Source organism: Polyodon spathula, chromosome 31 (assembly GCF_017654505.1).
Source record: "Polyodon spathula isolate WHYD16114869_AA chromosome 31, ASM1765450v1, whole genome shotgun sequence".
Classification (NCBI taxonomy): domain Eukaryota; kingdom Metazoa; phylum Chordata; class Actinopteri; order Acipenseriformes; family Polyodontidae; genus Polyodon; species Polyodon spathula.
In genome coordinates this window covers 5,676,470-5,697,620 of record NC_054564.1, presented here as the reverse complement: position 1 = coordinate 5,697,620, position 21,151 = coordinate 5,676,470, and the positions used below count along the sequence as shown (strand labels likewise).

At 37.3% G+C, this 21,151-nt stretch overlaps 1 protein-coding gene across 2 annotated transcripts in view; it reads left to right on the top strand.

Annotated features, from left to right (window-relative positions):
* The window catches only part of LOC121303212 (leucine zipper putative tumor suppressor 1-like), a 46,382-nt gene extending 27,536 nt beyond the window's left edge, over positions 1 to 18,846 (top strand). Inside the window, exons 1-4 of one of the 2 annotated variants that reach the window (XM_041233768.1) lie at positions 6,144 to 6,326; positions 12,342 to 12,804; positions 14,945 to 15,802; positions 16,121 to 18,846. In XM_041233768.1, the coding sequence (XP_041089702.1) occupies positions 12,460 to 12,804; positions 14,945 to 15,802; positions 16,121 to 16,816 (1,899 nt within the window). In that variant the 5' untranslated portion in view covers positions 6,144 to 6,326; positions 12,342 to 12,459 and the 3' untranslated portion in view covers positions 16,817 to 18,846. Of the gene's footprint in view, positions 1 to 6,143; positions 6,327 to 12,341; positions 12,805 to 14,944; positions 15,803 to 16,120 lie in introns of those variants that run through there. The other variant, XM_041233767.1, reaches the window with a different exon arrangement.
* Positions 18,847 to 21,151: the final 2,305 nt, after the last annotated feature.

Sequence of the window (21,151 nt, the reverse complement as noted above, 5' to 3'; positions counted from 1 at the left end):
AGAGAAACGGCGGCTCCATTAAGCTTGAAAGGTCAGCTGCTGTGTTAATGAACATTCACAGTGAAGTCAAGGAGCTTAACAGCAGGGTGTGGAAGTGCACTCTTTAAGTGAACGCAGATTACTCAGTGGAGCCACAGTGGGGAGGTGCATTCCTGAGCACTTAATAGAACATGAACCTGAAGCTGGAAGGTATGCTGGGAACAATCTTTAAAAACACAGCTAAGAGCTGCTGCTGCATAATTACACTAAACCAGCTTGGGCCTGAACAAAAGGGACTACCGACTGGCTTCTTCTTTTTTTTTTTTTTTTTTTACTAATTTACAACCGAGTGTGTTAATGTGCTGAGGGTTTTTAAAGGCTTAGGGAATCCGTAAGTTTCCTGACATGGCATTTTTTAGAATTCTAATATCTGTAAGACTTTTATAGGCCAAAATTGATGGCCAAAAATGAAATGTGGAAGTTGTTTCATCTTTTTTGGTAGGGTAAATTAGCAGAACTTGTCTCATCCTTATTTATTTTATGTATCGAATTCTACAATTCTGGTCATTTTTCCTACTTTGCATCCTTTTTTTTTACATATTGAAGTCTGGAGTTGTTTAAATATGCTCACATTAAAGAAATATAGGGAAAATTGGGACCTACCTAGAATTCCATACACATGGAAAAAATAAAACTGCAGCAACAGACAAGTTCAGTTCTATAAATGTACCTTACACGAGTTAAACGCAAAACAACTTCTATATAAATATTTCATTTTTGGCCACCACTTGCAAGCAAAATTCCCATCTTACAGGCAGAGGTATAGTTATATTTTATTTGTTTACTGAACTTCTAGTAACACATATAATATGTAATGCATTTCTTTAATTCCTACAAGTATTTCCACAAAGTGTCTCCGGTCAGAATGCTTTGCTTTACTATATCGATGTGCGAGTGGCTTCGTTTGTGTTCGTGTGCACATTCGCAGTCAATGCACTGTTGCTGTCGTCTTCATCAGCATTTTTACAAGACGCTCCTAATGTTCTTTTCTTTGTATCAAGAGAACTACTAACTGAATCAGACAATGTTAAGAGATGTGAGTCATGTGACTTAGCTTGCCTAGTACACCACTGCTGTCTATAGACAATAGTACTGGAACACACCAGTGCTTATAGACCCTATTGTTGTGTTATCTGGTTAAGGCTGGAAGATTGATGAAGCTGAGACTTTTGGAACTACGAGCCAAATCCTGACTCCTGCTGGGCTGTCCTGAAGCATGAGCCCCCCTGAGTCTAAAACAAACATTTTCTTAAGAGAATTACATGCATCTGGTCACTGAATCAATCAAATCAATTAAATCTTTTATTTTAGGAGGTAGGGTTTGACAAACAGAGGAGAGGTTCTTGTTTACAGTGAAACAGGGGAAAGGGAATTGAGACTTTGAGAATTAGGTCTGGTGTATCATTTAGATTCATTATGTTTGTTGTGTATGAATGTGTAGACCCTTGTGTGTATATACATGTATGCAAGGGTTGAGGCAATTTACAAGTAAAACGAGCATGGAAGTGCAGCACTCAATGCATGGATTGCTAACATACACTTCTATAACCTACCAGATATCATTTGACTTTTAAAACTGCACATCTGAGACTTACAGCTGTGGCCACAATTATTGTATCACTGAATTTTAAGGATTGAAATATATATATATATATATATATATATATATATATATATATATATATATATATATATAGTAAGGTGGCAGGGGGAGGGTCAAATTCCTCCCTGCCTAAAAAAAAGTGAAAATGCACGTTTTGTTTAATTTAATTGCTTTTGATTAATTTAATTGTAGTATTTGTTAATTGTTAATTATCCTCTGCACCTGAAGGTAATTGTAAATTAGAACCAGGCGGAGCGTATTTAAAGGGTGCAGCCAGTCTGTTCTGGGCTGTGGCTGCAGAGGGAAGAGCTTGTTTGTTGGTGCAGATATAGGGGTAAAACCTGCGTTTGGTTTAAAAGTTTTTGTTGTCAAAAGTGTGTTGTGTGTTGTTTGGCAGGTAAACAGTGTAGCTGTCCTGCGCGTTAGTCAGGGACCTGCCAGTGTTTAGTTAGTGCTCCAAGGGAGCTAGGGTTTTGTTTGTTTGTTTTATTTGTATTTTGAATTCTAAAGTGTGCTTAAAAACAAGTTTATTTTGGGGTCATTTTTTCAAATAAAGACCACAGTACCGAAATTACCCCCAGCTTGTCGGTCACTAGTGATTATATATTATATATATATATATATATATATATATATATATATATGATATATATATATATAATTTAAATATATATAATATAAATGACCAGCATTTTGATTTTTTATTTAACATTATGTAGTCAAAGAAACTACAAAAGGATATCGCAGAAGTCTCCTGGAAGCCAAAATAGTAGTACAGTATTTCATGTTAGATTTCTAAATGTCAATTTTTGTCAGTTTTTCTTTAAGTATATGGAAAACTACAAAGCAGTATGTAATTCAATATGTTAAGGTAACATTATTCATCAGTTTCATTCGGCTTTATGAAGCAAAATGTATTAATTCTATGGGGTGATGCAAAACTTTGCCATGGCTGTATATAACAAATGATAAGAGGTATTCAATTTATTTGTTAACCAGTTTAAAGGTATTTAGCATTTTGCTTATAGTAGAGCTGAAACAGTATCTTTTAAAATGTACTATAACCAGGAGGAATAAAAGACAACTAATTATCTCATTAATAATCTACTAAATCAAACCGCATACATGTACATAAACTGCCTGGAACATCACAATATGGCTTTTTAAACTTCTTTAGAGAGGAAGGGCAATTATACATCTCTTCACGAGAATTACACCAGCCGTGTTTTCAGAGATTGTCAGCTTCAAGGTGATTGAATTCCTCAGAAAGACTGAACCTCAGAAACTCATTATTTTGTCAGTAGATTTTTGTTGTGGTTGGCAGATCAAGCAATTGTTTCTGTAAGAAGATAATAAAAATGCTTGTATTTTAGCAGTTCTGCTACAGCTGGTACTGTTCAGCCCTATCACATAACATAAAGTGGCACTGACTATAGCAAGGACTGGAAAAATCACATGCAGTTTTTGGTAGAGAAAAGGGAATTTTAGTTCTACAGTAGGTTGCATTCAAAACGCCTTCAAAAAGGACGAATAACTAAGATTCAAAATCATTCATAATATCGCTGTCATAACATGTTACTACAATCTGCAAAAATAATATCTATAAAATGTTTATCGCGGTCATGCGTTTATTGTAATTTACCATGGATTGCCATGTTTTTTTGTAGATTCTTTACCATACCTCTCTGTGCTTTACAATGCTTGCACTATGCTTTTACTATGAGAAACATTATAAGTGAGTGGCTACCTCATAAGGCATTTGAAACATATTATCAATTACTATACTTCTGTTTGTTAATAATAAATAAATAATATTAATAAATGATTAAAATATGTTATCAATAATTATATTAATATTTTCTAATTAATTCTGAAGAATTCTGCATGTGGGTATATAGTGTTATGTAGCCTTTACACAGGGCTAGATGCCATTTACTCATCAGAGCAGTTTTTCCCTGAAAGGAAAACATATCTATTACAATTAGACTACTTTTAAGCCATTACATTATTTTTTATTTTGTTTTTTTCTATTTATTTAAGAAAATGTGTGTATTATGATGGAGTAAATAAACAGCTTTGAGAATCTACTCATACAGTAAGAAATGCAATATTCAGAAGACATGAATTTGTATTTCCCGATAGCCAATAAGTTTTTCTTTTTTTTTTTTTTTTACAGAGTAGTACTGTATGTTACACTTAATCAAATATATCGATATTGTACCTCTGGTATTGTTTTCACAAACTGTAGCAAACCAGCATAATGGATATGTTTTGTGCAGAATCATTTACTTCCTTGTAGCAGAGAGCACATCAAAACTCCCATCTGAGAAACAAATGAAACTGTTTTCTTTCGACAAGATTCCACTCTTTATATTTTTTTCCCATTTTGCCAAATCAATTTCAACTCCTTTCAAAAGATAAAGTATAAAACTTCAATTTGTTTTAATGGTTTGGTTCTCTACTGACTGTATGGAATGTAATTATAGCAGCAGGTGTTAAAAATGTATACTATTAATCAAATACAGTAGCAATTAAATAACCTGTTACTCGTTTCTAAAGTGTCAGCATTATTGAAAAGCTACAACTTTATAGAAAAGTTTTAGAACTGCCATTGAGAGACCAGCATGAATAACCCCTAGCCATAGCTACAGTGTTGATTTATTGCACCGTGCTTGTGATACTGTAACACCTTTGTATTTGTAATCATCTGCTCCTAGCGGCCGAAGAGTTAATAATACATCAGCATATAACACGCACTTGCCTCTCAACTGCAGAGGTTGCTCTTCAGCTGAATGGTAAGACATTCATCATTGAATGGTCCGGTTGACGGTTCGCATCCAGCCCTTGCCTTTGCATTCAATTCAATGGGCTGAGATGCCAATGCATTATATAGTGAGATGGTACCAAGTCGACAAGGTTGAAAGATATTTTATACTAGAACGAAAGAAAAGTTTGGGAACAAGAAAGGGCTTTTTGGCCCATCATGACTCGTCCCTTCTTGGCACACTATTTGCCCTTATAGATCTATCTTGTTTTTTGTTTTTTTTTTAGAATCAGTTACCATGAATCGTGTCCTCCTCTCTGTGCTCAATTTGAAGTAGTGACATGAGTTAACTTTACCTATGTTTTGAAAGGGATAGCACTGATATGACTTGTGTATGATGCCTACCATTATTTTGATTAGCTACACTTGTTAAACGTACCCCTCAGATTGGCTGAACAGATTTTTGGAATTCAATGTGCAGTGTGTACATAGTGTGCAGGTAGCAATTAGTCCGGGTCAGCTGTATTTCTTTTAGAATGTCTTCAGATCTTGTTATAAACAGCATGAAACGTAAACAATATCCTTCTTACAATATATCGTTGATTCTTAGACAGTGTTATCACCTGGGGGAAAAAAAAAAACATTCTTACGTTATTACAGAAAATCAATTTTTATTTGATTTACAAATAGACAGTCATGGAGGACAGGAACATACATGGCAAAGTGCTCTTAAGTTTCCATGGAAGGTATCCAGGCAGGCCAAAGCCGAGTCATCCTACAGTGTGGTTGGCAAGTTGCATGCAAATTATCGGGTCTGGCCAATGTCGAAGCTCAATTTGTATTAATTTGTTAATTTGTATTAAACATTTGTTGTGAACTAGATTACTCATACAGATACATATGCTACTAAAAATTATACAGCTTGCTTGTGTTTAGAAGTACCCTTATACAAGTTTAACAAAATAAAAGCAGAACAAAATGTAATAAAGCATGGTAAAGCCCTGTCATGCATAGGGAAGCATTTAAAAGCACAGAGAGGTAAGGAGAAACAAAATCAAAAAAAGATTGCAACTATGGTAAATGCATAGTAAAACCATGGGCAAAGCCTGGGAAAACTGCAAAATAATAGAGCATGTACTGTCCATTTGTGCATGTAGGCCTATACAGGTATGTACATTTCTAGGTAAAACTGTTTTCAGTGATGAAAACAATAGCCTTCTTGTCATCCGTTTCTTAACGTTACCTCCGAATTGTTGATTGAGTGTTGGAGTGAAGTCCTCCATTTAGGTATAAAAGTAAATAAAGGCCTGTTTGTTTGTAGATAGATACAAGCAGGTGGACTCGTTCCACAGAGACAGCACTGAGAAACAGACAAAGAGAAACATGCTTCTTTTAATCTTTCATACAAAGAATGGTGTGGTGCCGTCGGGCTGGGGTGGGGTGTGTGTGGGGTGTGTGGGGTGTGTGGGGGTTGGGGGGGGGGGGGGGGGGGGGGGGCCACAAAGTGTGCCTATTGTGAGACGCAAAGTAAATGTATTGTTAAGCAAGGAGTTAATCACTTAAGTGGCACATGTGGGTGTAAAGAAGTGTGCTACCCCCTGGGGCAAACCCCCCCCCCCCCCCCCAGTTGCATTTACGTGTCAGTATGCAAAATTGTAGTTGCTGAATGAAAGCTTCCCCTCCCCAGTGCATGCTAGTATTTGACTGGTTGGCTGCTGGCAGCCTGCTATATTCAGAAACTGGTTCAGCCAGGGCCACTACACATGTGGAGCTCCTAAACAAGATTGCTGTTTGTAGGCACATCAAGTGGATGGTTAACAGTAAGAGGGTCTCGTTTTCAGGCTTGCTTGTTATGAAGTGTTGGGGTTTCTGGATGTAGAGAGGAGCATTACAGGTCTGTCTGGCCCAGGATCTTGTGAAGTAAGTACGTTTGAAAAGCTTTTTGTTTTTAGCTGGGTCTTGATTGAGATGTTTTATTTTTTTTTTTTTTTTTTTTTTTTTGGAGTAATTAACATGGGTTTCATTTTGGTCCCTTTTTTCAGTTTGACTTTAAGCATTCCAGTACCTGTAAAATAACTTTAAATATTGACATAGTGTAAGCTCTCAAAATAGCTGTGTTAACATAAAATCATTTATTTTCTTTTTAATTATTTTTTGTCATTAAATAAAGATGATACTATTCTTAAATGTACTCATGTACTATACAATTTAAATATAAAAAGTACTTTGTTTTTAAATAAGTGACACAGTAGAGATTATCTAAAAAAAAAAACAATCAAATAATAAGTGCAAAACATATGTCATTTTTTTCTTACTTGAGTAAAAAAAATCCAATTTCTATAGTATAATGCTTATTTAGTTATTTTGCAATATGTATGTCTTTGTTTTTCTGTATAAGAGTGAACTTACAACAAAAACAAATCATTTTTCAAGGTCCCCTATTTTGCGAGTGCATTTTATTTTAGAGCCAGTAATTGAAATGCCCAGAAAATAAGAATGTTATTGGGTTTGTTTCATCATCTGTTTGCTTCAGGAAGCATCCTGTATAGTTATCTATTGACAGATCCCTGCTGTCGGGTAGCTGTGAAGAGTTGACAAGCAATTGTTCCGAAGGGCCTTTGTGTTTGCCTCATCACCTTCAAAGTGGGAAAGGGTACTGAATAGTCAATGCTATACAAATATATAAAAGTCTGTATTTGCAAATACCCTTATAAAAGTTTACCCTGGCATGTTTGTAGTTGTACCATGCTTGTCCCATAGCATCTAACATAGTTTACTCTATGTTTTCTAATATGCTTTACTATACCTCATTCTTTACAATGCTTACCCGTGCTTTACCGGGCTTTCACTATGCTTTCCTGCACTTGGCTGTTTAGTAGCTTGGTTGTACTATTTGTGTTTGGCTGCTTTCATTTAAGTCTTTTTCATTATACTTCCAAAATTTTATTCCAAATACCTGAACAAAACCAAAAAATAAAACACAGGGGGGAGATTCACAAAGTGTGTCTTTACTCCAAATTGTCATTAGCACATTAGAACAGCAGTTACTGTTACAATTAACAGCAAAAGACCTTGAATTAAATTCCACAGATGCTTGTTTTCAGTATTTGTAATTTCAATGGTTGTTTTTCTCCCTGGTGCTAAAAAAGATGGGGTTAATGACACATTGAATGGCTTTTCTTCAAGTTAATACACAGGTATTATAATTGCAAGAGCATATACATCATCTTATCAAAGCGCTTTACACAAGAAATACACTGTGCAGCCAATGCATTAAAAGCAAGGATGTTTTTCAAAGCTGGTTACAATTACCTGTTAAATAAGTATTATGTATGCCCAGTTAAGGCAGGGAGCAGATGGTGATGATGGCGTAAGCCCCATTTATCAACTGTGGAAGCCTCTGCCACTTTCTAGCTTCTGTCACCAGAGAGATGACTTGAAAGGGTCAGCTTAGTCCCGAGTGGGCTGTAGCCCACAGCTAGCAACACCTGGGTTCACATGCATCCAGAGGATAGGGTGTAAATTAAATATTCATGGGCAATTATTGATCACACTGATTATGATTGCCAAGATCCTCCTTCAGCCACACTGAGAAGTACACTGGAAGCCAAGCCGGATATTCTGTCTCTAGGGCTGCAATTACAGAGCATGTCCCTCCAAAATGTATTACACTGTGTCTGGGAAATACAAAGTCACTGACACACGCTGGGTCCACGTCCAAAGCTAATGCCTTGCTTTCTTATATCAGGTGATATATAAACAATGGGTCGTGTGAAAAAAATAAGGATTTCATCCCTAACTTCAAATATGAAGTTGACTTTTCTGAGGTAAAACCTGATACGAAATTGAGGCAAAGTGGTTAACTGTGCAGGTGAAGGTAATGCAGCAGCGATTAACAAACAGACAGACAATGATAATCCAGGTGCAATGTTGTTTAATGGTTTTTAAATCCAATGGCCTGATGGCAAAACAACAGTAAACAACAACAATGGTAGCAAAACAACACAGTGGCCTGTTTTGTTTATTTGTAATCCGTGGGTTGGCCCCGAAATAATAACAGTCCCGTTTTAAGTTCACCCACATGCAACACAAACACCAGTCCACAGTGCATGCTCTAGTGCTCTAATGCTCATGGTGAATTCTTTTCTTTAGTGCAAACAAAAGTGCAGTGTTGTTGATCCAGGTTTAGTGCTGGCCTTTGGCAACAGCTCTGGATCGTGTTAGCCATCCAAATAATCACAAGCAGTATTATTAACAAAAAACAAAAAACAAACAAAACACTCACGTTTGACAACACAGGTTCTCCTTTTGGTCGTTTAAGTTAGCCATTCACAAAGGAACAGATCACATCACTATGTCCCCTTTTTATCACCCATGACCCCTTGATTAACGAGCGCATCTGTTCCTCCAATCCACGGATGCCACGCCGTTTCAAGTCCAGGTCATTGGTTTCATGTACCGAAGCTCTAGGACTTCCGCCTAACATTGGGAATAAACTGTCGTGCCATTTAGTCCAGGGTACTCTGTTCCAGTTACTCAGCGCCCTCACAGGTCGGGAAGGAGATCTAACACCAAGAATCATTCGATCCCTGTCACAGAAACTCAAAGTAAAGCTTTTGCTTTTATCATTGTGAGTTGCACCTCCAAACGTACATTTAGGCTTACACTCACAAATACACAGTATAGGCTTTATATACTTACAAACACAAGCATTTGTAGCTATACATTAATGACGAATGTAGTTGTAAACAAATGTATTATTATAGAATACAGGTGGCCAAAATTCTTGACTCTACGAGCCACATACCAAAATTTTCATTTCGCAGAGCCAAACACTTCATTTTTCTAAGACAAACACTATAAAACATGAAATGTTTGCGAGCAAGACATTTTAAATAGTAGCATTGTTTTAAACTTTTTTTTAATTCTCACAAATTAAACAGAATCTTGCACTTACTCTGTGCAGAACAGCAGCTGTTAACTCTTGGTGGTAGCAAAATACACAAGAACAAGGGATACAGCATTGCAGAGCCTACATATTGTCTATGTAATTTGTATTGTACTGTAGATATACAGTGTATTAAACTGTAAATGTAGCACACTGATGGTTTTCCATTATTTCTGTTTATGTATTATGCACTTTAAAACTGCTTTGCGGTTGACAAATGCACTGTATTTATTTTGAAAGGGATTACAATATGTAAATGTAATATTCATTTTAGAACTGCAATATAACATTTAAACATGCATTCTCTAGTCTAGCGCTGGTTCCAATTTTATAAAAAGATTTAGTCATCTGAATAAGGATGTTTTGCACGAGTGATATCCCATGCTAGGGCTCTTTGTTTTCCCGTTTTATTTTACTGATCACGTGATGTTGCTCTTTTTTTTTTTTTTTTTTTTTTTGCCGAATCCTTTCAATTAAACTCCTGGAAAGGTGTTGATTGTGAAGTAAGTTCATGTTAGTTTTTTCTCCCGTAACTTGATTGACACTGTGATTCAGACTTATTTGCAAAACAGGTTCCAACATTTTTGCAACGAATCATTAAAGTTTTAAATCCGGGAAAATCAATTTAACTGAACTCGCTTTTTGTGTTTGATTTGAATTAAAAATAAGGATCTGCCTTGTTTTTACATTAGCAATGAAACAGAATCATCGTCTCATTCAAGTTAAGGGATAAAAAACTAAAGTGATCTTCTTTCACAATCAACACTTTTTAAAGAGTTTAATTAAGAAACTGAGTTGGCTTGATATAACTTTAAAGGGGCATCAAGTGACCAAAAATAGAACCCGAAAACGAAGAGCCCTATTCATGCCATACAAAACTCACTTGAGTCGTTACATCAGCTTCCTTACTGAACGCCAAAAGAAGTATCTTCTGATTGCTGAGGCGTGCTTTAAAAGAGGCCAGCTTGTTTCTCCTCAGGTCTGATCCAGGAGGATATTCAGTTGAAAATGTGATTTGTTTCATTATGACGTTTGAGGTTGTAGAGGGGACACAGGCCTCTGAAAGCAAACTCTTCCATTCTGTCTTAAAGCCTCATACTTTTGTTTATTACTCGTTGAAGGATTGCTCAATGCCGTTTTCTCCATGAAACGAACGAGCGTTTCATTCAAAATGATGAAATTCACTTTCAACTGCACATCTGGCTTTCATTCGAGGTGAAATACGTATGCACCAGCGGGCGGTGTCCCAGGTCATCAAGTGATGAAATGTCCTTGCAGTGAACATGCAGGCTCAAAGAAATAGGAGAGAGAAGGGGAGAGAAGAAAGAATAATAAACATGAATGAGTACAGAGAACACAAATAATAAACTTGTTAGACGCGCATTAACAAAATGCCCTGAAAACTAAAGAAAACAATTTAAGTGAAGCAAAAAGCCCAATAATTAAGCTAAAAAGGAAGTGAAAAGATTACCTTTTTTGTGAACTCCAATGACCCTGCGTTATCTTTTCCCAGTCAAATCGTAGAGAGCAACCTGATATAGTCAACGAAAGACCACAGTCATTTTCTGTTAAAAGTGCTCCCGGCTACAATGTCCTGCCACCCGGCTCTACAGAATTCCTGGGGAGAACCTTGTATTTATTATTACTTGTTCTCTTTTCTTTTCGTTTTTGCTTTTTTTATTCTTTCTTCAGTTCATTCGAGCCGCAAGTGTGCGTCACCCGAAATTTCACCGGGAGCCTTTTGCGGCTTGCGAGTTGCAGTTTGGCCACCTCTATTATAGAACATGTTCCTATTGACATCCTCCATTGGCCTTGCACATGGTAAATTGCAACTCCAATGGACACTGTCAGGTTTTGGGTCTGTCTGGATGCTTTTCATGGGAGTTCTCTGCTGCACTATGAGTTCTTTACCCATGACTTGCATGCATTAACACTATGTTCACACGTTCATCAACACTGTGCTTCTATATATATATATATATATATATATATATATATATATATATATATATATATATATATATATATATATATATATGTTTTTTTTTTTTGGGTGGGGGGTTGTGTTTTGGGAGTGCTTGTGAATATACTTCTCTTGGTCAGTAACACAGTGACTGCTGTTAGGAAGCAGCTAGGAGAACTTCCCTTCTCACCTCACATGTCCTGCTAATTAGTCATTAATTAGTCCCCCCGTATTTATGTAGTACTCTGTATTTATAATTTAGTACACTGAAAGCTGAAAGGCTGAAGGTATTGAACAAAACAAAATCCTTTCTTGGCATTACTGGTAAAGACAGATTTTTACATTGAGCATGACTGTGGAACACAGCAGTTTATCTCCTACTTAATCCAGCCAGTTTAAACCTTAAACCTTAGTCTTTCTCCTGGCTCTGGATCTTTTCTGTCAATATCAATCAAGTGATACCTTACAGGGTGATGATGAATGACCTCTACAGGCTTACTGACCCCTGGAACCAGGAGGTCAATCTCATTTCAAGCTAGTGAACCCAACCTAGCAATGCAATCAAAAAACCCATGCCATGTCCAGACCAAGGTCACATCAATTATACAGGTACCTTTATAAACTGAAATACTTGGATAATACAGACGTGGCTTACACAAGATCATTGTAAGATATATATATGTGTGTGTGTGTGTGTGTGTGTGTGTGTGTGTGTGTGTGTGTGTGTTATAAGGATTATAAAGATTATTTTGTGTGTCATTTTGCATAGTTTGAGCAGCTTCACTTTACGGTCCTCTCCCCCAAACTGCAAAAGATGACATCTCTTCCTACATGTATTATAGTACTAAACTATACACCCAATATCGCCTTTCAAATTCTGATCAATATTAGCATCAACTAATTTTGCATACAATTTTCTTACAACAAACTGTTCCTAGTCTGATATACTACATCCTGGATCTCGGCTCACATGGTTTAGCTCTTTTACGCATCTTAAGCTGAAAACATGTCCCTTTAATTCCAGGTTCACCAGTGGAAGACGTGTTGATGACTCACAGTGGCTATGAAAGTGCTACATGTAGTTCCCACTAAGGCAAAAACGGCTTCCTCTTTACATTCGCGTTTCCTCGAGCCAAGAAAACATGGGAAGCGTCAGTAGTCTGATATCAGGACACAGTTTTCATAGCAAGCACTGCCGGGCCTCTGAACACAAAGTGAAGAAGACAAGCAAGAAATCGAGTCGCAGTGCAGACGGCCTTCTGAGGTATGGTTTCTCCCAGGACTCCACCAACAACGCCACCAAAGCCATCTCCAAACTGGGAAAAAGTGAGGACTTCTTTTATATCAAATTGAGCCATAAAACCAGAGTGCCCCACAAAAGCGAAGGTGTAAAACTGGCCATTGGAGAGGAGGAGAAGAAAGCTGGAATGGAAGCTGTAGGCTCTACACCACCAAAACTGGTGCCATTCTCTGGAAAACTGGAAAAGGTGAGTTAAGAATTAAAGTTTTTAACATTGCACCATATTCAAAAATGGAGTCTGTATTAAGACTTTTTGTTCCTTTCTTTTAAGAGTGTAAACAGTTCTGGAAATAAACGTATAAACTAAAATAAACTCATCAAAGTGTTTTTTTTTTAAGAAAACAGACCTTAAGAAAACATTCTTAAGTCTTTAAAGCTTTATAGATAGATAGATAGATAGATAGATAGATAGATAGATAGATAGATAGATAGATAGATAGATAGATATAATAGGATTTAGCCATCACAATTTTCAAATAATGTATACAGTATTTAAAATCAGCCGATAAATGTGATTATCACCCACAGAAAATGTAATTATGGCATATCAGAGACAGTCCCCACATGTTCTACTGAGTGAGATTGAAATTAATACCATCCCTTTACTGAAACACTAAAAGATTTATACTGTCGAGCCAGCTTCATTAAGTCTTAAGATTGAATAGAAATGCCTTGATCTTCTGAAAGATTTGCTGCAGTAGGGTCATGCATGAGCAAACTTCCTCTCAATGACTCTTTATGCCTTCACTTGGGCATATGGAAAATATTGCTGTCTTAGGAATGAAGTCATTTTACAAGAATGCTGAATCAACATGCTTGCCTTTCTTACCCAAGAGTTGCTCATTATTAATATGTAACAGCAGTGCAATCTGTCATAATGAAGCTGGGGGGGGTGGTACATTTGTATATAGTAGAGGCAACAGGAGACAGTATAAATAACTTGGGTCTTTCATGATAGGGTCTTTATTTGAAGGCAATTTATTGCACCAGCATAGCCATTTGATTGACCTATATAAAAGTTGTTCATGGTACATGTGACCTGTAATTTTGTGGCTGTGTTTGCTCATGTATGTAAGGCCATGTTTTTGCAATTCTTTACTGGTCCTAGCGATGCTTTACCATGCTTTCAGTATATGTATATTGAAATGAAACAGACTTTCAGACACATTTTACTCTGGCGCACTACATTTGATTTAGATTGATGATCCAGTCTTTCTAAACATTCTGTGGTTTGTGAGGCTTATAAAATTAAGCACTAGTGGACGAGGCAATGGTCATTACCTGCTAGATGGTTAGGTGTTAGGTGTTAGTTTAGGGGTCCTGAGCTGAAGAAAAAGGCACTTAATAGAATGTCAACTATCCACAGGTAATGACCGCTGCAGAGGATTTTAATGCTATTATAAACTGAACAATAGTTTTATGTTTGAAGACCTTTTTAAATATGTCTTTGTTATTTTTATGGCTGGGTCAACTTGAAATGCATGTTTAAAGCGAGTTTTAAGATTATAAAGTCATTTTAGCTTCTAGAGGGCATCTACATGTACTTGTGGAATAATTCATGCTCTACTCTGAATCTGATTGGCTGAAACAATCTGCAAGGTTTATAATATACCAGAATAGTGTAAAATGTCTTAATAGCGACGATGCACATTTGTTTTCCACCAACACGCTTCCCATAGTTCCCATTCTCTTCATGCAGCTGCCTGCTTATACATCAATTATCATTTAAACAATCAATCATAATTAGTCCTCTTTGTTTTGTGTTCAAGTGAACTTTGTACGCATAGATCAATTTAGACACTTCTCACTACCTGAATAATTCATGACTACCACCATTCACTTCAGTTGCAGTTAAGTTTTAACATCTTGATTGCTGTGCGTTATTTACAGCAGGCAGACTGAATAGGGTATGAAACAAAAGGGTCTCAAAGTCTAACATCACACATTACATTAAATATATATTTCTCATAACTTTGAGTCATATTGGCAAATCTTACAAGAAACAAAGTAAAGTGGACAAGTGTTACTGGGGAACAAGTTTAAAAAAATGTTAAAACAAAAACAAAAAAAAAAGTTTTAGTAAACTTTTCTGTAGCCAGAAACAAAAGTGGGTATGGAGGACTTCATGGAAATGTATTACTATTTCAGCAGCTAGAGTAAAAGTATCAACATAACAGAAACACATGCATGACGTAATGACGTAAAGCCTTGATGGAACAAATTACCTTTTCCTCAGTTGCTTCAAACATGTGTTTATGTTCTGAAAAAATGATCTGCAAGAAAATGCATAGGACTACATTAACAACTTATTTTCTCTCCCCTAATAGGGAACAGAAAAGGGTTTGATACGGCCTACAGCATTTAAACCAGTCATTCCTCGGAATAGCAATTCCACTGTTCATAAGTCAATGGAAAGCCATAATAAGTTGAACCAGGTTCACAACGGCAAACAACTCAGCCCTTCTGAGAAACCAAAGGACCAGGATCAGAAGCAGGCCAACCACTCTGGGACCTTGTCAGACTCTGGCAGGAACTCCATGTCTAGTATCCCAACACACAGCACAACTGGCAGCTGCCAAACGGACAACCTCAGCACTTCTGCTGGCCTCCTGAACAGGTTTGGAGGGTCTGCCCAAATCATGAACCAGACTAGCAGCGCAGGCACACCAGATGACAGCAACATTGTCATCCTCAAGGTAACGTCCTTCTCCGACAGTGGACAATCTTCTTCTGGTCAGAGTGGACCTTCTTCAAGGCAGGTGGACCATTGTTCCGGAAACATGACTTGCGTCCGGTCACCCATCTCCACCAATGAGGCCCTCATTCTGAAGCTGGAGCAGAAACTGCTTGAGAAAGATAGTGAGCTCCAGGACCTGCAGGTCAGCTTTGAGGAGAAAGAAACAGACACCTGTCAGCTCTTTGAGGAGAAACAGAAGTACTGTAAGGAGGAGATGGAAGGGCTGAAGCAGAGATGCTCATCCAAGTTACGGCAGGTCTCCCAGAAGGCTGAGAGAGCTCAGCAGGTCATGCAGCTCCAGGTCTTCCAGCTCCAGCAGGAGAAGAAGAAGCTCCAAGATGATTTGAACCAGCTGGCCCAGGAACGAGACCTGCTAGAGGTCAGACTCAAGTCTTATGAAAAGGGGCAGACCCAACTGGCGCCAACACTGGAGGAAACACAGTGGGAAGTAAGTGATTGAATGGTTTGTCTTGAGTTCCTCATATTGCCTTCATTTGAGGAGGTCCATTCACAAGTCAATACAAAATGTGGTCCATATGTATACATACCACTAATATAAAACTGGTATTTACGCACAATTCACATTAATAATCCATTTCAATGCCACGGTAACATGATAACCTGTCTGCTGTTGATTTGTGACCACATTACTATTGTTGTTCCAAACCTTTTGCGTTGACTTCATTGTTGGCAATGCTGCAGTTTCCTATTAATTATGGTTTCTCTTAATCAAAAAAATATTCCTGTGTTTTCTCCTCCATTTCAGGTGTGCCAGAAATCTGGAGAGATCTCTCTACTGAAGCAGCAGCTGAAGGAATCCCAGGGAGACGTGAGCCACAAGCTGAACGAAATTGTCAGCCTCAAAGCCCTCCTGAAAGAAACCAAAGCTAAAATAGAGCCCATGGAGCAGAAGGTCAGGGAGATGGAGGAGTCTGTTCACATGAGGACCATGGAGGTGGAGGTATGTGAGAATGAGCTTCAGCGCAAGAAGAATGAGGCAGACCTTTTGAGGGAAAAGGTGGACCAACTGGAGACAGACATCCGGAACCTGAAGCAGGATCTTGCCTTGGTCAAGGAGGAGTTGCAGAAAAACAAGCAGGAAGCCAGTGGTCGACGAGCAACAGGACAAGCCAAATGTCATTCAACTGGAGAGCATGAGATGGAAACCCTGCAAAAGGAGGTGGAAAGGCTAAAAACAGAGTTAAAGGAAGAGAGGCAGAAGAGGGAGAAGATGGTGACCAGTTTTCAGCATGAGAGGCTGATCTGGAACCGGGAGAAGGAGAAGGTGATCAAGTATCAGAAGCAGCTTCAGCATAACTACCTGCAGGTGCACAAGAAGAACCAGGATTTAGAGAAGATCCTGAAAGAGCTAACTGTGGAGCTGGAGAGTCGCACAGAGTTGGACATTGACGTGCAAAGTGCAGACATTCACTACGAGAAAATTATAGCCACGGAAATTTGAACTTTTTTTTTTTTTTTTTTACAAAATCCAAAATAGAATAAAAGAAAAACTACATTTTCTGAAGCACATTGCTTAAGGTCTTATCACAAGGGTTAACCCACATCCAGTTAAACTTTCATGGGCATCAGGTTCTGTGCTCCAACTTTAAGTTCCTTAATGGCTTTTCATGCCATATCAACCACACTGCTTGAGGTCCCACTGTTTGGTGGATAGTACGTTATCCATTCAGTGGTCTTTAATCCTGTCCCATTTGGAAAAGTTATGAATTTTTCCCAAATGACTTCTTAAATTCATATACTTTTCTGAAAAATATAATGTTTCATATGCCAATATGAGCTTGCTTTGATAAGCCCTCTCCTTTTGTATTTGTGCTGGTAACATTTTCAGATGAAGTCTATGTCTCTGTGTCATTTATCTGTCCAATATTTCAGTAAAGCAGGATGACACAGTGGTAAGTGGAGTTCTTCCTGGAAAGACCAGTAACACAGGGGTCTCTAATGTATATTAACCAGCATGATGGAGGCTGCTCTATTGTAGTTATCAACATGCCAGTAGGAAAGACCTACCCAAGCATTTCTATAAATGATGCAACTTCTTTCCAAGCACATCAATTTTCTATGTATTGTCTACCTACACTTCCACATTCCACCTGTACAAATATACCTCCTTTGAATGGCCAACTATAAAAGCCCAACCTCAAATCTAACCAAACATCATCATTATATTTTTGGGAAATATTTACCCAGGTGCTTCCACATGCCTATGAGAATTATACACATAACAAGAACACTTGCTGGTTTTATAGAACTAACCTTAACCATCACCCCCCAAATCTAAGCATAACATTCTCTATTCTGTTAAAAAGATCTTCCCCCCACCCAAAACATTTGCCCTGATTCCAAACCAACTAACAAGACCAATCCTTACCCTAGCTCATATCATAAAGTGGAAGATCCACTCAATACTTGAAACATTGCTCAAGCACCTTAGGCTTATGGAAAGTATACAGGGTCATGCCACTGAAACAGCAACAAAGAACAACTACCGTGGAAACAGCATTGCTTTAGTGCTGCATGATACTGAAGAACTAGTACCGTAGATGCAGAATTTGGCAGTTTCCAGAGCTAGTCAGGCAGAAGACATTGAGCAGGTTGAGTCATAGCCTGTTAGTACTCTGGAAATCTGACTGTGTTAAAAAAAAAAAAGAGAACGCTGACAAGAATGAAGGAGTAGAGATACTGATAATCTTTAGGGAGTGACTCCACTTGATGTAAAGAACACCAAGTGTTTGTCAACGAGATCCCATTCATAACTGTCTATTTTCAATGACAACAAGAGAGGATAAAGGAGTTCCTTAAATGCTGACACCTGGCTGCGCCCCATTTGTTATCCAGGTGCTAAAAATGTTCACCACAATGGCTTTGTTGAGTTGAATTAACTACCTTTGGCGTTGTTGTTTTGGTAATGAGCCATGTAGGCCTTTGACAGCAGCTGTTTAAAAAAAAATACTGCTGAATTTATCTTCTGGGGTTTATGTTACTATTTGTGTTCATTTGTCTGGTGTTTCATTGAGTATGTAATGACCAGAAAGATTTTCAAGACTCAAAACAGTGATGAAGAAACAATGGTTGTAATACAGAGAAATAACACCAGGTAGGAAGTAATAGAGTTTTGATGTTTTTATAACCTCTTTTGTCTATCACCTCTGGAGCACTGTGTTCGGACTAGTGGACACTTGGCAGTTTCTGCTTGTGAGAGGCCCAGGACTGCATGGGGTGTTTAGGTTAAGAGAGTCTCAGAGCTTTTAGGGAACATCTACTGGCATCTGCCTGCTCCGTGCTTGACTGTAGACAATCCAAAATAAGACTTTCAACAATTCTAATCTAGTTACAAACCTATTAGCCATACATTTCTGTCAAATATAGAACCGTTGATACAGAGCAATGCAAACTTATGAGATGTTAAGCCTGAAGTCATACACATAAACTGGCCATTCGATAGATAACAAAGCAAATCCATTCCATATTGAATTTAAAAAAATTCAATAGTAAAAATTCAGTTCGAAATAAAAGTCCTATGTATTTCATAAGCTGGTTTCATGCCAGTTTCTTTCACATGCAAAATGGCTAAATCTGTTAAAGTAATTAAAGTTACACAAAGCACCAGAAAATACAACAGATAAATCATTACTTTTAACATTGTTTCAGAAGGAAGGGGGTTCGAATATGGTCAGGAGGCAAATACTCATTTCTAAGAGGTTGTCTCTCACTTAATCAAATCCTTTATCTAAAAAGGTAGAACCAGCTCAGGTTCTTATTCACAGTGGTGTGAAACAAGGCAGGTGGAATGAAGACTTGGTCAGGGTAGAATGGATTTTTCCAGAGTTGTATTGAGCTGTAGTGGTAAAACCTGTCCTTCAGATAAGTACCCCACCCTTTTAACGTCCATGGAGCAGGCATGATCCTCACCCCCAAGAGCACAGAACCCCGGGCTAAAATGGAACAGCTGCAGGGCACTAAGCATGATGTTGCTTTAGCAAGTACTTCAGGTGTTGTTTTAGATACCCTTGTAAGGTGTACAATAAAAGGCGGCTTGGTGCCTGACATGTGAACACCTGCTCTTTTTATTGCATTATCTTTAAAAAAAAATAACAGTTTACCTTTTACTCGGCTAATGTTCTGCAGCGTACAATGTTCGTTGAATATGCCAAATTCTTTTTTCAAAGTTATGCTTTTTTATATTATTGTACACAAGCCACTTTGGTTGGATCAGATCACAGTGGTGATGTAAATAGATTTCTTATGCTCAGCTACTTCTACTTTGCATGTTTGATGAGTCACCAGCTGTCAAGCGGGACAACTGCCTATTTAATTGACTACTCTCCAACACATTTGTAGAAAGACTGAAACTCTGCACAAATGATTATAAACAACTGCTTTGCTAGGGGCTGGTGACACTAAAGGAAAATATTGGAAATGCACTGTTATTTATGTACTGTATATTTTGTATTTATTTAAAAAATAAATTTGAATCTCATTGATAAAAGTCTGCACCTCTTGGTGTTCCTTTGTTGCCCTGTTTAAAAATAGCAACAACAGCAAAAAAGAAACTTACATAAAAGGCTTGTAAGAGATCTTTGGAATATAGTTAGTATTAAGAAATCATCTGCCATTAGCAGAGCTCATTATCAGCAATGGAAAACAGAATGGATTTGGAGAAGACTGCACATATACAGTAAGAGATTGGTAGTGAATGTACCATTGTACTACAATAGATAACCAGAGTGTACTGGCCCATGCCATTGTGCTACCACTGATATGTTACAATATGAAAGTGCTACCACTGTGGTACTATACTAACAGTGGCTTGCCCTATTGTGTATCAGTCAGGACAATCTAGCGTTAATTAACCACCCTTATTAGAATATAAATCTTCTAAGTATCCAAAAACATTGACCCGGCAATGGGTAAAAAATAATAAGTAGAATGATTTGAAACCATAGCAAAACAGTTTGTGAAAAATAGGTATATATATATATATATATATATATATATATATATATATATATATATATATAGATAGATAGATAGATAGATATATAGATAGATAGATAGATAGGGTAGATAGGGTAGATAGGGTAGATAGATAGGGTAGATAGGGTGTCTGATTTTCAGAAGATTTTTTTTTTCCAAATTCAGGTGAATGCTCTTTTTAAAAAATCGGATAGAATTATTTAATGAAAAAAATTGGGCGGATTTTTTGTCGTCAACAGTTTAAATCCCCAGCGTATTGGAGTAGGCAGACTTTTGAAGACATCTATCTCTTTTCCCTCTCTCTCTCTTTCTCTCTCCCACACACACACACACTGTATATCAAGTATAATTGCACACAGAACACACAGGAAAACTAAACAACTTTACTCCATACTGTTTTACAAAGAGAAACAATTGACTGTAACAGCTAACTACTCTTGGCTTAAACACACACACTCATAAAACAAGAAGTAGTAAAGAAGAAGGGAAGAAAAGTGTGCAAAAAAAGCAAAAACCTTAAAGCTATATTGCTATATATATATATATATATATATATATATATATATATATATATATATATATATATATATATATATATATATATATATATATATATATATATATATATATATTACACTGAGAAGCTACATTTTCCTAATAGGTAAATCAGCTTACTGTCGTCGGTGCCTTTTCTGCTTTGTTGCATTTGAATTGTAGACAACTGCACATGTATTAATTCATATACAGTATGTGCCTATTTGGAGAGTTTTCGGGTTTAACCCAAATGCAGAAAAAAACATTA